The sequence below is a fragment of the Heptranchias perlo genome, unplaced genomic scaffold, assembly GCF_035084215.1.
Source record: "Heptranchias perlo isolate sHepPer1 unplaced genomic scaffold, sHepPer1.hap1 HAP1_SCAFFOLD_52, whole genome shotgun sequence".
NCBI lineage: Eukaryota > Metazoa > Chordata > Chondrichthyes > Hexanchiformes > Hexanchidae > Heptranchias > Heptranchias perlo.
The window spans coordinates 3,714,689-3,732,020 of record NW_027139537.1 but is presented as its reverse complement, the minus strand read 5'-3'; the positions used below and the strand labels follow the sequence as shown (position 1 = coordinate 3,732,020).

Genomic DNA, 17,332 nt, shown 5'->3' with positions numbered 1-17,332 from the left:
ATTCTATGTAATATTTATATAAAGATATATTGTATTGTATTTTATGTTTAAAAAGTAGCTGTTGTAAAGCAGAAATAGTAGTCGGGCCGAATGGACACTGTACTGTGCTGTACTGTACATTCGATGTTAAATATATCTACGTAGAATATTAGATTATGTATTGTATTATATTTTCTACTCCAGAAGTTGTTGTCAAATAAGAAATTCAGGGGAACTTCATTATCCAGATGGGCTGAATGGCCTGTTGCTGTGTCGTGCTGTATTCTATGTAAAATATATATAAAGAAATGTACGGGGTTAAATTCGATAACCCCCAGAATCCGGGCGCGGGGGTCGATTAACCCCCGAGTGATTAACCTGCACCCGGTCATTGAGATGCAGACAGTCCGTGAGATTGGTGCTGCCTGGTGATTAACCTGATTCCTGCGAGCAGTCAGGCCTGTCTGCGCTGTTGAACGGCCACTCACCAGCAGGACGGGGGGTGGGGGGCTATATTGTGTGAGTGCTTCGCACCTCTGAAAGGCAGCCTGCACCTCTTGAAGGCAGGTTGCCCCTCTGAAAGGCAGCCTGCACCTCACAAAGTCAAACATTTGATTCAGATACAAACCTCCGGGTTCATTTCTTCTCGTACAGTTCTGATTGGCAGTTTCTTTTGAATTAAACAGATCATTGCTTAAAATGACTGGCTCCCAGTCACTGTTTTGAAGGCATTTATCAGCCTGTCTTTTTCAAACTGGTGAGTCTGTTTGGAATCTCTGAGAATGTTCATCAAGTCGACAGTTTCCATAGTCTGTGAGAAAAAGACAACAAAGAACCAGGATGTTCAAAGGTTCGGTCACAGTTCCGTATAGTATTTGTGAATTATTTATAATTTTCTTTTCCAATAAGGATCTGGTTGATCTTTACTGTAAAACTGTTGTCTTACTTCTCCTATTTGTTTATTCTCTTACTGTTTCATCAATTTGTTTGTCAGTTAAAGTCTGAAACAAGGTCCAGTGTAGTGTGAATCTGTCACCCTCTGAAGAGCAGGCACTATTAGGCACTGGATAGAACGAGTGGGCTGAGATAATCTGAAGGGGTTTCACTGTTCATTATCTGGCGCCCTTCAAATGTTACATTGATATCAGGACAAGCGGAAACACTGAGACATTGGGAGTGAAGCCTCACCTAACAGAGGAGCTGCTTTTTCAAGTTTAGAAATACAGCTGATTTTAAATCAGCAAAATTTCACTTCATTAAAGTCGACAAAAAGGCAACTATCTCTGAACTGTCACCAGTATATGAAAACCACCGACATTTTACTGATCGGGGAATAATGATCTTGTTCAAACTGTACAAAATAAAAATCATTGTAATCTTTTTAAAATAACGATCTGATATAAAGCATTCTCCAAACAAACAAAAGCACCAAACATTCCCAGGACATTGAGAGATTATGTGAGTGGGTAAAACTGTGGTAAATGGAGTTCAATGTGGGGAAATGTGAGGCCATTCACTTCGGATCTAAGAAAGATAGATCAGAGAGATTTCTAAATAGTGAGGAGCTCTGAACTGTGGAGGAGCAGAGAGATTTAGGGTCCAAGTACAGAAATCATTAAAAGCTAGTGGACAGTTACAAAAATAATTAAAAAGGCGAATAGAATGTCGGTCTTTATTTCTCGAGGGCTGGAATATAAAGGGGTGGAAGTTATGTTCCGGCTGTACAGAGCTCTGGTTAGAGCCCATCTGGAGGACTGCATTCAGTTCTGGGCACTGACCCTCAGGAAGGATATATTGCCCTTGGAAGGGCTGCAGCTCAGATTCACCAGAATGATATCGGGGCTAAAAGGGATTAAATTATGAGGACAGGTTGCATGGACTAGCCTTGTATTCCCCTGAATATAGAAGATTAAGGTGTGATTGAATTGAAGCGTTTAAGATGATGAAATGAGTTGATAGGGCAGATAGAGAGAAACTACTTCCTCTGTTGGGGGAGTCTGGAACAAGGCGGCATAACCTTAAAATTAGAGCTCGGCCGTCCAGGAGTGATTTCAGGAAGCATTTCTTCACAAAAGGGTAGTGGAGATCTGGAACTCTCTCCCACAAAAGTCTGTTGAGGCTGGGAGTCAATCCGAAATTTCAAAACGGAGATTGATAGACTTTTGTTAGTCAAGGGTATGAAGGATTCTGGAACCAATGTGAGTAGATGGAGTTAAGATACAGATTAGTCATGATCTAATTGAATGGCGGAACAGGTTGAGGAGCTGAATTGTCTGCTCCTGTTCCTATGTAACAGGCGCGTGTGGCTGAATGGACTCCTCTTCTTCCTATGTAATAAGCGCAAGAGGCTGAATGGCGTCCAGATCCTGTATAACAGTCTCGAAGGGCTGAATAGCCTCCTCCTTTTCCAATGTAACAGGTTTGAGGGACTGATCGGCCTCTAGTAACAGTGTCACGGGCTCGAGGGGCTGAATGGCCTCCTCCTGTTCCTGTGTAACAGCCTTCAGGGGATGAATGACCTCCTCCTGTAACTGTGTAACAAGCTCGAGGGGCTGAATGGCCTTCTCCTGTTCCTGTCGAACAGCCTTGAGGTCCTTGCCGCTATTTCGTCCAAGATGGCTGCGGTAATCGCCGCCATTTTATCCAAGATTGCCGCCGTGCTTGAATACACATTGTTGTTGTTGTATCCGTTGTTGTGGTGGTGGTCTAAATACAAAGACTGCCACCCTGGGAGCACTCTGGTGTGACGGGGCGCACTCTGGGATCACTGGGTGCAATCTGGGGTCCCTGGGTGCACTCAGGAATCCCTGGCAGCGCTCTGGGATCACTCTGGGTTGACTGGGTGCATTCTGGAATCCCTGGGTGCACCCTAGGTTCACTGTGGGGTGACTGGGTGCACTCTGGGATCACTGGGTGCACTCTGGGTTCACTGCGATATCACTGGGGACACTCTGCGCGGTACTTGCCGCTATTTTGTCCAAGGTAGCTATCCGACGAATGTAAGTTGTTGTTGTAGAAGTAGTGGTAGTTGTTGTGATGGTGGTCTAAATATAAAGACTGCCAGTTTGGGATCCCTCTAGGGAGACCTGTGCCTCCCCCAGAGGAGACCGACCGAGACCTTCTTCCCGAAAGGGGACTTATGGAGGCCTCCCCCAGAGGAGACCGACCGTGGCCTCCTCAACAGGCTGCACCCAAACAGGGCCCACGAGAGTTCGGTCTGTTTATTGCCCTGTGGTTTAATTTCCTCTCTGGGCCCTGGTTTTTGGGGCCTCGGTTTAACATGTTCCTGTTCGATTGTGACCGTTGTGATTTAATCAGGTTAAAGCCTGGGGTTAAAGTAGCCCGGCCTGCAATGTTACAGAAACACGTTAACCCAGTGTGAGACAAACAGGGGCCGAGAGGAGATTAACGTCGGAAACGTGAACAACTGGACAGGCTGATAGGGTTTGTTATAATTTCAAAAAGATGCTTGTGTTTCGGAGAGATGGGACAACTCTGAGGGGACAAAGCGGTCATTTGAGGGGTTTTGATGGAGTAAATAAGGAGAAACTGTTTCCAGTGGCAGGGGGTCAGTAACCAGAGGACACAGATTCAAAATAATTGTCAAAAGATACAGAGGTGACATGAGGAAGGATTATATTTTATGCAGCGAGATGTAATGATCTGCAATTCACTGCCTGAACGGGAGGTGGAAGCAGATTCAATAGTAACTTTCAAAAGGGAATTAGAGAATTACTAGAAAAGGAAAAATGTGTTGGCCATGGGGAAAGATCAGGGTAATGGGACCATCTGGTTAGCTTTTTAAAAGAGCCGACACCGGCACGATGGGCTGAATGGCTTCCCTTTGTGATGTATCATTCTGTGATTTTGCAGCGGGTTCACGGCGGCCATTTTGCATTGCATGTCGGGAGGCCAGATTGTGGGGTCCCAGCTGAGCTCTTTTGCTCACAGTCCCTCTCACCATTTTGTGTAAATTGCATATCCAGCCTCCCGAGTAAGAGCCCTCCCCCCGACACACACACACACTGTTCACTGGACCAAACAGTCAGGTCTGCGATGCCGCTTGGAGGAAGAGGGATGGAATTTCCAGGATCTTTTATTCAATATTTTAGAACACGAACACCATCAAAAAAAGAGACCAGGCCTGAGGTGAAGTAAACGGTGGAGTTTTATTAACACAGCACACAGACAACAACTTACATTTATATTGCACCTTTATAGTAATAAAACGACACAGGGCGCTTCACAGGAGATATTCATGTGATACCGAGCCACACAATGAGGTATTAGGACAAGTGATCAAAAACTTGGGCAAAAAGGTAGGTTTTCAGAAGAGTTTTAAAAGGAGGAGAGAGAGGCGGAGAGGTATAGGGAGGGAATTCCAGAGCTTAGGGCCCAGACAGCTGAAGGCACGGCCGCCAATGGTGGAGCAATGACAGTGGGGGATGTGCAAGCGACCGGAATTGGAGGAGGGCAGAGATTTTGCAGGGTTGAAGGGACACTTGTTACAGAGTCTGACTCCTCACTGGGAGGGACACATACTGCACATAAGGACACATCTTACCCTGCACACTTCCTGTCTGTACATTGACCCAGTGTCCCACTGCAGCCCAGACTGAGCCCCACCCTGGGCCCTTCCTGTCTGTACATTGACCCAGTGTCCCACTGCAGCCCAGACTGAGTCCCACCCTGGGCCCTTCCTCTCTGTACATTGACCCAGTGTCCCACTGCAGCCCAGACTGAGCCCCACCCTGGGCCCTTCCTGTCTGTACATTGACCCAGTGTCCCACTGCAGCCCAGACTGAGCCCCACCCTGGGACCTTCCTGTCTGTACATTGACCCAGTGTCCCACTGCAGCCCAGACTGAGCCCCACCCTGGGACCTTCCTGTCTGTACATTGACCCAGTGTCCCACTGCAGCCCAGACTGAGCCCCACCCTGGGCCCTTCCTGTCTGTACATTGACCCAGTGTCCCACTGCAGCCCAGACTGAGCCCCACCCTGGGCCCTTCCTGTCTGTGCATTGACCCAGTGTCCCACTGCAGCCCAGACTGAGCCCCACCCTGGGCCCTTCCTGTCTGTACATTGACCCAGTGTCTCACTGCAGCCCAGACTGCGCCCCACCCTGGGCCCTTCCTGTCTGTACATTGACCCAGTGTCCCACTGCAGCCCAGACTGAGCCCCACCCTGGGCCCTTCCTGTCTGTACATTGACCCAGTGTCCCACTGCAGCCCAGACTGAGCCCCACCCTGGGCCCTTCCTGTCTGTACATTGACCCAGTGTCCCACTGCAGCCCAGACTGAGCCCCACCCTGGGCCCTTCCTCTCTGTACATTGACCCAGTGTCCCACTGCAGCCCAGACTGAGCCCCACCCTGGGCCCTTCCTGTCTGTACATTGACCCAGTGTCCCACTGCAGCCCAGACTGAGCCCCACCCTGGGCCCTTCCTGTCTGTACATTGACCCAGTGTCTCACTGCAGCCCAGACTGCGCCCCACCCTGGGCCCTTCCTGTCTGTACATTGACCCAGTGTCCCACTGCAGCCCAGACTGAGCCCCACCCTGGGCCCTTCCTGTCTGTACATTGACCCAGTGTCCCACTGCAGCCCAGACTGAGCCCCACCCTGGGCCCTTCCTGTCTGTACATTGACCCAGTGTCCCACTGCAGCCCAGACTGAGCCCCACCCTGGGCCCTTCCTCTCTGTACATTGACCCAGTGTCCCACTGCAGCCCAGACTGAGCCCCACCCTGGGCCCTTCCTGTCTGTACATTGACCCAGTGTCCCACTGCAGCCCAGACTGAGCCCCACTCTGGGTCCTTCCTGTCTGTGCATTGACCCAGTGTCCCACTGCAGCCCAGACTGAGCCCCACTCTGGGTCCTTCCTGTCTGTGCATTGACCCAGTGCCCCATTGGGGACCATCCAGCCCCGGATATCCGGCAGAATCAGCGCTGTGGGACCGGGTGACTGAGTCTCGTGACCCTGTCGCTGGGCCTCTGACGTCACAATGGGAGACGACGCTCGCTCAGCTCGAGCTGGAAACCGTTAAAGGGCCGTTCGGATTTGAACCTGGAGCGCGGCCGGTTAAAGGGGAGGGACAGAGAATCGGCCAAAAATGTTCATATAATGAGACCAGGAATGGTTATAAATTGAAATGTTCATATAATGAGACCAGGAATGGTTATAAATTGAAATGTTCATATAATGAGACCAGGAATGGTTATAAATTGAAATGTTCATATAATGAGACCAGGAATGGTTATGAATTGAAATGTTCATATAATGAGACCAGGAATGGTTTCAATTGAAATGTTCACATTTCCACTCTCATTCCGGGTCTGGATTCCCGCAGTGACTCCAGGTGTCTCTTTCCGTTTGGACTGAACAGATTCCCCCTCAGACTGAAACAGATTAAAGATTAAACAGGAAATAAACAGATTGAACAACAGTGGAAATAACGGGGAGACTGGGGTTAATATTTCAATAATAATTACAGAGAAATATTACCCATAAAAGGGACTGAATCCCACTGATATTTTATTTATTACATTAAACATTAACACAAACACTCAGCAGATCCGCTCCAGACTCCTGCGGGTCAGTATGAGGGACCGGAGAGCGGGGACAGATCGGTCTGTGAAGGAGTTTGATCCCAGGTTCAGATCCGTCAGTGACCGGTTTGTACTGAGAGCAGAGACGAGATCCTCGGTACAAGAATCTGTGAGACCGACATCATCCAGACTGGGGATGAGAGAGAGAGAAATAACAGCAATCAGGGTAATTCCCCAGTGTTTATTAATAACACTATTACTGATAATAATAATAATAATGTACATTATTAGTAACACTATTAATTTTACTAATAATAATGTTTAATGTTAGACAGCCAGTTATTATAAACACAATCTCACACAATCTGATACTTACCGCAGTTCCTGTATTTTACAGTCCGGGTTCCTCAGAGCCGTAAACAGTAGTTTCATTCCTGAATCTCCCAGTTTATTATTACCCAGGTTCAGAACCGTCAGTGACCGGTTTGTACTGAGAGCGGAGGAGAGATCATTGGCACAAGAAGCTGTGAGACCGTTGTACCATAACCTGGAGATCAGAGTGAGGAGAGAGGCGAGCAGAGATAACAGGAATCAGAGTAAATTCCCAGTATTTATTTGTATTACTGTTCCTTATACTGACATTAATGTACAGTGTTAGACATCCAGTTATTACAAACACAATCTCACACAGTCTGATACTTACTCCAGTGTCTGTATTTTACAGTCCGGGTTCCTCAGAGCCGCAGACAATAGTTTCACCCCTGAATCTTCCAGTTGATTTCCTGCCAGTCTAAACACAAACAGACAGAGAGTGAGAACCAAACTGAATCCAATCCCCGATCTGACACAATTTCTCTCTGATTTTTCAGTGTTTCCTGTAGTATCTTCAGGAAATTAATAACTAGATTTCCCTGTCGCTGACAATGAATCTTACTCTGTCCAACGCCCCATATATTCAGGGACTGTCAGTAAATATATTTATTAAATAAAGTGCTGTCTGTGTGAAGCCTTCAAATGTCCCTCAGTCTGGTCTCATTCCCTGATGATCAGAATCACCCTCCTGGAGGTCCCGTCATGTTTGGGGAAATTGTCTCATTTCTGCTGATTCTTAAATCCCAGATTTTATGGGAATGGGGCAATTTTCCTGAATTAAATAATAAAGTGGTGATTACCTGTACTTTATGCAGTATTATATTAATCTGTTTCATACCTCGGGGTGAGTTATATTGTGAAACGGCACTAAAGGCTGCTGTAAAATCCATCCCCCAGGATTTTATGTAACAAGGAGAGTTTATTCTGTCCTGTTACTAGTTTTAAATGTCCCTGTACTTCTAGTTTATCGGGGAGGGGAGTCTCTCACTTTATTCCCATTAAATTCTCTCCACATTTATTTCAGGCGCAACGTTCCCGACAGTTTATGGGGATTTTTCTGAAGTTCCCTCCCCGAGCGGTGCCTCACACACAGGGGGCAGATTATGGGAAATTCCCGGGTTCACTGCCCCCTGGTTAACCCAGGAGCCTCCCGCTGTGTGTGAGGCCCCACCGCTGGCCGGTGTGTGTCTGTACTCCTGGGCTAATACCCCACAACCTGTTAGATTGGAACCTTTTCAAAGGCAGATTTTAGTTCCCAAATCTCACTGAAGTGTCGGCCTGGATTAATGAGCGAGGGGCCTGAATCCACGACCTTCTGACTCAGAGGCACGAGTGCTGCCAGCTGGGTGAAGAGATGGTGGATGTATTGGAGAGTGAGAAGGGCTGGGTCATTGATGAGTTAAGATAAAGGATCACTGTCCTGCGGGGAAAGCTCAGCTCGCCCACTGGCGGTTGACTGCCCGAAAGCTGTGTTTTGCTGTTTGTTACTGAATGTTTGGTGTTTCTGCTTCCCTCTCCTACACACGTTGACAGTCCGGTGACTGTCACTTGCCCCCACACCTCGGTAAGAGGGTGGGATGCTCCGTCACACAGACTGCTGCAATTAGTGTCGGTCTACGTGTAAGTAACAGTGAGATGGAGTCTCTTCAATGGACGTATCTCAGACAGTGAGAAAAACAACAATAAATATAATTTATTACAATTAAATTATCAGACTCTTTCAGTGACCTGTATTTACTGATCGGATAAAAATTGTGAAATCCCGAATTGTTCACAAGGATCCATTTTAGATTCTCCAGTCCTGAGGGAATTACTAACCGATCCTCTTATCATTTGTCATATTTGTGTTGAATCTGTTTCTCTCTGGTTTAACTGAACTGTTTGTTTCCCTTCATTTCGGATCAGCAATACAATCCGTGATTGTTCTACAATTGGCCTGACAGTTAGAGACAAATAATCATTCACCTCAACACCTGGCATTTGTGCACTACGGTTCCCAGCCGCTGGAGTCCTTCACACTGAATGGAGCAGCCCCCCAGATTGAGGTGTTTTATTGTATCACAGAGTCCAATGACATGAGACAGCACCGCACAGTCAATCGGGGTCAGTCTCAATTCACTAAATGTAAGTGTTTCCACAGATCGCACTGTGACCCGAGCCAGTGTTTTATTCTGAGACTCAAACAGGTAGTGGAATGTGTTCAGGAGGTTCCTTTTCCCAGTTTCACGCTCTGTCTTTCCAATCTGTCCTTCAACCTTCTCCTTCACCCAGTCAATCACTCCGCAGATCGTTTGATGAAGAAGTGGACCCAGAAACTCCTCCAGGGGCCGAGCTGACTGTGAGGAGGAGAGACCAACAACAAAACGGAGAAATATCTCAAATCTCCCATCTTCCTTGTTGTGGGCTTCACTGAGGAGTTTCCGGATGTTCCCTGGATATGGAGACAGGAATTGTGCGAGTGCGGCTACAAACTCTTGGATGGTGAATGTGTAAACCACACTCTGGGCAGAATCATCTCTCTCCAAAAGTTCCATCATGAACCCAGACAGGAACTGGGAAGGTTGCAGATTGTACTTGATCAAATCTCCATTTCTGAACACAATCTTCTTCTTGGAGACCCCAGTGAAAGCCATCTCAACGATCTTCAGTAACACATCACGGGGGGATTCAATCTCTCGGCCATGGTTTTTCAGAATGTTGTAAATATAGTAGGAATATAGTTGGGTGATGGTCTTGGGAACACGCTGCTGTTTCCTTTCCCTTTGTGTGAAGAAGGGACCCAGTGACAGACCGAGGATCCAGTAGTAGGAAGGGTTGTAACACATGGTGTACAGGATCTCGTTCTCCTCCACATGATTGAAAACAGCTGCTGCCACCGACTGATCTTCAAAAAACTTGTTGAAATATTCCTTCCGTTCCTCACCAACAAATCCAAGGATTTCAGCCCAGACACTGATCTCAGCCTTTTCCAATAAATGTAATGCAGTGGGGCGGCTGGTCACTAGCACTGAACATCCTGGGAGCAGCTTGTGCTGTAATAAACTGTACACAATGTCAGACACTTCACACCAGTCTTCAGGATCTGTGCACATGTACTGAGGTTCTGTATTTCTCCGATTGTCAGCAAAATTGATACTGTCCTTGAATTCATCTAAACCATCGAATGTAAACAGTAATCACTCTGGGTTCTTCCAGAGTTCTCCCAGAATATTTCCAAAGTAAGGATACAGATCCAGTATCAGATTCCTCAGGTTTATTCTACAGTTAATAGCATTCAAATCCCGGAACCTAAAGCTGAAAACAAATTGAAAGTGTGGGTATACTTTCCCAGTGGCCCAGTCATGAACAATCTTTTGTACCATTGTTGTTTTTCCAATCCCCGCGACTCCGCTCACTGCTGCTGAACTCCCAGATTTGGATTTTCTCCGGGAAAAACTGCTCTGGAACAGTTGATCATTTCGGATTTTTTCCAGTTCTCTCCGGAGATGTTTCTTTCTCCACTCTTCATGGTCTCGGCCTCTTGCCAGCAGTTCATGTTCGACAAGTGTCCGATCAAGAACAGTGGAAATGACCGTTAGTTCAGTGTATAGATTGACCAGCTGGAAAATCTTAACCTTCTCCTTTGTTAGGATCGTGTTCACTCTCAGTGTTTCAGTTTGGACCCGGAGTGTTTCCTTGTGTTTCTGTTGAACATCTTCAATGAGAACAGACAGAAAGTGGTTCTCAATGTTAGTTGTATTGATATAAAAACAAATTCTCAATATCACTTTACTATTCAGTGAAATGTTCCGAGATTGAATTCATAGCTTCAATTGAGGTGCGAGCAGGAAATTAAACTCAGTTGCTGAAAACCTCGCTTGAAAGTGAACAAGGGCTGTGAAAAGTTTCAAATCCTCACTTGATTCTAATATTTACTGAACATGGAGATTTCGATGAAGGTGATATTTTCGCTCTGATAATTAATCCTATCAGCCCTGAACTGCACTGGAGACATCTGATAGAAACCTTAACATGATCCTGGTTATACGACAGTGGAGGTTCCATTTGATCAATCTATGAAACTGTCAGTGGTGCTGTCCTTCTGCGGAAATGGTAAATAGGGTTTTGCGTATCAGTGGGACAGAGACAGACGATGAATGGACAGAAGTTCCACTGTTATTGTATCAGACCTCAGGCAGGTTATCTGGGATATTGTGGGCACTGGGAGAGGGACAGACTGTGAATGGACAGAAGTTCCACTGTTTAACCTCGATGGAGGGGAAGCTTTCAGAAACGGGACTCGGATAGGTTATCTGGGGTATTACCTGTTGTTCTATATCACGTGATAGCAAGTAAATCTTAATGCCATTCTTAATGTACAGTGGGGAATCAGAAAGATGATTTAAGATATCGGAGTTTGCGTTGAGGGAAGGCTGGCGCATTAATGTATTTTGTTTGGCTGAGAAACTTCGGTTCTGAAATGTTTTAATGGAATTCAGAACATGAGTGCAGGAAACAGGCTCACAATCAACAAAATAATTAATAACAGAGAAAATTGAAAGTCAGAAATACGAAGGGAAATCACCCAAAGCTTTGGAAAGCAGGGACCAGATACCGGGGAAGGACACTAAAGGGACAGTGTAAGTGGGGTGAAGTGATAATTGAACGTGTTTCTGTGGATTCACTGAGAGGAAGCAAAAGTGGGGTCATCTCTCTAACAGGGACAGGCTTATTTGGGCCAAATGGTCTTTTCCTGTCTCTAATCATTCTCCTGTTGTATTGTGTTTCAGAAATAGTGAACACTTTTTCAGCAATTATTATGTATATTAATTGAATGTGTTTTTATAACAGTCCTGTCATATCACCGATTATTATTAATAATACAACTGTTGCTCACTTCACTCAGTGTAATGTTAGAGCAGAAAACATTCACAGTTCATTTCAACTGTTCCCCAGTAATTATACTCCGTTGTTTCATTTTGGTCTGATATTCCTCCAATGAAGGTTTGGGAAATTAAATCTGTTTCCATTGGTCATTACATTAGGTCTTAAAAGACCCTGAGTTAAAGGGCTATTCTTTGAGTAAAATAAGGTTCTCTCTTTCACTGCCATTAGGGAGCCAGCCCATAACTTCCTTGTGTGAACATCTCGGAAGTGTGAACTTCTCAGATCAGATCGAACATTTTGGCGTCTCGCTCTGTGCTGTGAAATGATAACATTTTAAAGTTTCGCTTTTCTCCACCTCTTTCCTTCCAGTTGGTGGTGGGGAGATTCCAAGGGGGGGGGGGGCAGTAACATCTGGCTCAAGGCACTGCTCTTCAATTATGAAAACCAGAATGTCTGGGCAGCACGAAGGAGGTGCGTATTGGGATTCACAGTGTATCAGGATCCTGACAGGTGTGCATTGGGATTCACAGTGTATCAGGATCCTGACAGGTGTGCATTGGGATTCACAGTGTATCAGGATCCTGACAGGTGTGTATTGGGATTCACATTGTATCAGGATCCTGACAGGTGTGTATGGGGATCCACGGTGTATCAAGATCCTGCCAGGTGTGTATTGGGTTTCACAGTGTTGGGATCCTTACAGGTGTGTATGGGGTTTTACAGGGTATCAGGATTCTGCCAGATGTGTATGGGGATTCACAGTGTATCAGGATCCTGCCAGATGTATATGTAGTTTCAGAGTGTATCAGGATCCTGCCAGGTGTGTTTGGGGTTTTGCAGTGTATCAGGATCCGGTCAGGTGTGTTTGGGGTTTCACAGTGTATCGGGTCGCTACCAGGTGTGTATGGGGAGTCACAGTGTATCGGGATCCTGCCAGGTGTGTATGGGGATTCACAGTGTACCGGGTCGCTGCCAGGTGTGTATGGGGATTCACAGTGTATCGGGATCCTGCCAGGTGTGTATGGGGATTCACAGTGTATCAGGATCCTGCCAGTTTTGTATGGGGATTCACAGTGCATCAGGATCCTGCCAGGTGTCCATGGGATTTCACAGTGTATCAGGACAATGTCAGTTGAGTATAAGAATTAAGAAGTGATAGTGATCAGCATCTGGATTAAGTGCAACAGTGGAACTTCTGTATGTTTAGAAAATATGTCAGAAACCGCATGAATTAGAACTTGAAAAGTTGGGTGTTGATGACAAGTTCAAACGAGGTTCATTTCTATTCCCTCCGGATTCCCAGATTCCGACAATCTCTAAACAAAAGTCTACAGTCAAACATTCTGATTCTCAGAAGTGAAATAAACGGTTTAAAATGTCCATTTCATCACTTACCATTCAGGTGACTGGGTATTTCAGATAAACCTCGTCCGATGTTCATATAATCAAATGGATCAGGACCTGTTTAAATCATTGAGCTTTCATGAAATCAGATCTGTGTAATGTTATCGTAAATTCTGCAGTGTTTCAATCTGAAATTGAATTCAGTTTGAGATTTTACCGTACCAAGTTCCTGCATCTCTTTCAGTATTTTGTCCAACTTTGGTACCACATGGTGCATTTTCACAAAGGATTCCCACATCACCCTTCGGGCCCGAGAGCCTTTCTCCATCACCAGATTTAGGAGAAGTTTGGAACTGTCCGCCCTGTTTCCCTTCTCCACGAGATCAATGACTTTCTGTAAAGAATAACAATGAATATATTGGTCTCTCCTTTTCCCAGTCCCAGTAAAACTGATTCCCTTTTGTTTTCAGTCCACACAAGAGTTACACCCGAACCGTTCCCCTATCCTTTGCACAGACACTGACCGATCCACTGGGTATTTTCACCTCTTCGTATCATTGCTTCAGATTCACTGTATTTTCAGTTTGATCAATTTCTTTCCTATTTGGCCTGTTTCTGTTCTGTCACATTCTATGATTCTAAGATCTGATATCCTGTTAGTTCTGTGATGTTGAAATAATCCAAACTCATTCTGTGTCCCTCCCACTTACCCGATGTTCCTGTCCACTGAAATGCCTCTCGTACGTTAACAACGAGCTGACTCCGTCCACCACTTCTTCAATCGCCTGTTCCAGTCTGTCCCGGTAGAATTTCGTCAACTGGAACAGCTGGTAATCGTCGCAATTTGTCAGGAACTCAGTGATTGCAGTGTTCGGATCTGTGAACAAAAATGGAGAAAACTAAACACATTATCGACTTTCTCTCCGGGCGGCTACATTTCCTCTTATACCAAATGGCTGAAGCCTCCTGTGAGGCACATTATCAAACACCTTCTGAAAACCCATATACACCGCATGTGCTGCATTCCATCGATCTATACAGTCACCTCTCAACAAAGCTGTATCAGATTTGTCAAATACGACTTGTCTGCAGCGAATCCGTTCCAGCCTCCCCTGATCATCCCCTGTGTCTCTAAATGTTCAGTAATTCGACCTGGAATTACAGATTTAAGGAGTTTGCCGACGACTGACGGAAACCAGTTGGTCTCCAGTTACCTGTTGGCCCTCTCTCCCTATTTTAAAAGAGACATTACTTGGGCTCCTTCAGTCCACCTGGATATTTTTGATAACAAACGAGGATTGAGAAATTGTGATCAGAGTCCATCCTATCTCCGCTCTCACTTCCTTTATTAGCCTCGGGTATGTTATCTCTGGGCCCAGTGATTTATCCACCTCGGCGATGTTTCTCAGATCCAAATCCTACTCTACAGTTATCTCTAACTATGATCCCACATCGTCCTCTCGTACACCAACATTTTCAATTCCACCATCATTTTTAGAAACTGAAGGAAATATTTTTTGATCTCCCCAAACCTTCATCCACAACTAATTTCTCCCAGTTCTCCCTCTATCTCAGCTCAACTTCTTGCTGGCCTGCAAAACCGACCGAGTATTGTGCTATTTCCCTTCCTATTGCTTAACTGCATTCATATGGATTATATCTTAATATTGTTCACTGGAACATCCTTATTTTCGAAACCTCTCCTTCTCTCTCTTCTCCTTTAAGACGCTCCTTAAAACCGACAACTTTACCCAAGCTTTTGGTCATTCGTCCGAAAATCTCCTTATTTGTCTCGGTGTCAAATTTTGTTTGATAATCGCACCTTGACGCAACCTGTATCGTTTTTCAATATTAAAGGCGCTATAAATGCAAGTCTTTTATTGTTCTAACTCTGTCTTATAAACTTTTATTAATACTGGCGTCCAGAACTATTTTTCTCTCCCCTCAAAATGTTTTAATCAGAAACATTTCGCTCTGAACCCTGTGAAATCTCAGGCCCTGTCTTACAGATACTCGATCACATCTCTGATGCTTCTGATTTTCCGAATGTGTTTGGAATGATCTGTATATTCACAGACATAACACACAAACCTAACTCCGATTTTTTGGAATGTTGACCCGTTTCCGTTTCTTTGCTTTTTTTAAATACCAAGTGACTTTATCTCTCAACACCACCTTCCTTTTTTCCTGCTAATAACTTTTCACTATTTTATAAATCTTCTGTACTGGTCCAACAGTTTTATTAATTCCAATCTCTAATCTCAGAACCTGAGATTTCCCACCCTCCAGTCATATGAGCTGAAACCCTCCCACTGCTCCATTCACCCAGTCTGTAAAACCATTGTTGGTCGGTTCAGACCGAGACCGTCCCTTCCCTTCTCCCTGAACTCATTCCAGTCCTCATGACCGTGAACCCTTCCCTCCTGCTACATTCACCCAGTCTGTAAAACCATTGTTGGTCGGTTCAGACCGAGACCGTCCCTTCCCTTCTCCCTGAACTCATTCCAGTCCTCATGACCGTGAACCCTGCCCTCCTGCTACATTCACCCAGTCTGTAAAACCATTGTTGGTCGGTTCAGACCGTGACCGTCCCTTCCCTTCTCCCTGAACTCACGCTAGTCCCCAAGACCGTGAACCCTTCCCTCCTGCTCCATTCACCCAGTCTGTAAAACCATTGTTGGTCAGTTCAGACCGTGACCGTCCCTTCCCTTCTCCCTGAACTCACGCGAGTCCCCAAGACCGTGAACCCTTCCCTCCTGCTCCAGCCCTGCAGCCACACATTGACCGGCCTCATATTTCCCCCTTTAAGCGGCCCAGTGAAAACAATCCAGAGATCGCCAACTCTAAGCCTTGTTTTTTAGTCGAGTGCTAAGTCTCAATATTCCCTCGATAAACGTATTTCTATCCGTGTTATTGTTTCCGACCATGGCGATTTTCTGCTCTCCATTACTTCCCAGAGATGGTCCCACCTGTTCCAGGATGTTCTTCCCTCTGACACCAGGGAGGTAACTTACCATTTGGGGCCGTGCTCAGGGCTGCAGAAGAGTCTGTCTGTTCCGTGACAATAGAATCTTCCACTATTATCGTTCTCCTATTCCTGTGTCGTACTTGCCTCTAACCACCTGCCCTTCTCGGGGTGTCCCCCTGCTCCCCGGTCTCACACTGTTACTCGGAAAGCCCATTCTCTGATTCACTGTCTCTCTCCACCTTACAGTCCCCAACACCAGGTATCTATTGGACAGTTACAATACTCAGGAGATCCCTCCACCTGTGACTGCACTGTCCTTCTAGATGGTCACTCACTTCCCGCTATCGACACAGTATCTGTGCTGTTCCCTCTTCCTGTGTGAGCTGCAGTTTCTTGTTTGTGATCTGGAGCTTTTGTCAGGACACAATTGAAATTTTAAAGAATTCTGTGAACCTACCTGTGTCCATTGTCATTCTTGTTGAGGGTGTTGGATTTTCTCCCCTGTTTGAAGCTTCAGCCAAGGCTGTGACAGACGTTAGGCAGCAATATTAAAATGAGCAGGAGAACGTTCCCTTGTTAAACATGATACCAAGTCTCTCCTCCGCCATCAGTTCAACAGCTTTTAGTTCTGGGATGGAGCATTTCCCGAGTGTGATGAACAACACTCCACATCAGGTGTGACACAGACAGCTGCCCAGTGAAATCCAGTGAGTCCCGTTGATCACAATATCCAAGTTCCAGACTGGCTCCCATCGGCAGAGACTCTGCACTCGGAGCGCCCATTCGTTAGGTTTAATCATAGTGCAGGCCAGAAAAGCTTTATTCCTGAGGCAGTGAATATTCTGGAGGGAAATATGGAGCGGGGTGATCATTGATGATTTAAATGACCCTTCACTCGGTTTTAACTTCTGGCGCTGTTTTATTATTTTATTCACAGAAGTGTTTTATATTTTTGACTGGTTGTGTTTTGATATTAAATCCTGGTACTTGATGAATATGATATCTATCGACATACACAAAATACAGCTGGGTGTGATTCCTCTGGTGTCTATAGGCAGTGACAGTCTCCGTGAATTCATGGAGATGGGTCCTGGTTGGTGCGTCTATTGGATATATATATTAAACATATTTCTCATGGAGTCAGTACCTGACAAATGAGCACGTAGGAGGTGAGGAGATTTACCACTGTTCTAATATTAACACTAATGAGACTGTAGGAGGTGAGGAGATTTACCACTGTTCTAATATTAACACTAAT

At 45.6% G+C, this 17,332-nt stretch overlaps 1 protein-coding gene across 1 annotated transcript; it reads right to left on the bottom strand.

Annotated features, from left to right (window-relative positions):
* Positions 1–6,419: 6,419 nt before the first annotated feature.
* On the bottom strand, positions 6,420–16,915 carry LOC137314564 (NACHT, LRR and PYD domains-containing protein 3-like). The gene is made up of 7 exons (XM_067979881.1): positions 16,532–16,915; positions 13,817–13,983; positions 13,158–13,500; positions 8,862–10,590; positions 7,228–7,314; positions 6,901–7,071; positions 6,420–6,714 (listed from the first exon to the last, which is right to left on the bottom strand). The coding sequence occupies exons 4-7, from the start codon at positions 9,986–9,988 to the stop codon at positions 6,543–6,545; spliced, it is 1,557 nt and encodes a 518-aa protein (XP_067835982.1). The 5' UTR covers positions 9,989–10,590; positions 13,158–13,500; positions 13,817–13,983; positions 16,532–16,915; the 3' UTR covers positions 6,420–6,542.
* Between the last annotated feature and the right edge of the window lie 417 nt (positions 16,916–17,332).

Bases quoted from the DNA above. Each gene is read 5' to 3' on its own strand.
- LOC137314564 (XM_067979881.1), bottom strand. From the start codon at position 9,988: ATGTGCACAGATCCTGAAGACTGGTGTGAAGTGTCTGACATTGTGTAC. The intron at 7,072-7,227 runs GTAAGTATCAGA...TCTGATCTCCAG, and splicing joins TGTAAAATACAGACACTGGA to GTTATGGTACAACGGTCTCA. The intron at 6,715-6,900 runs GTAAGTATCAGA...TCTCATCCCCAG, and splicing joins TGTAAAATACAGGAACTGCG to TCTGGATGATGTCGGTCTCA.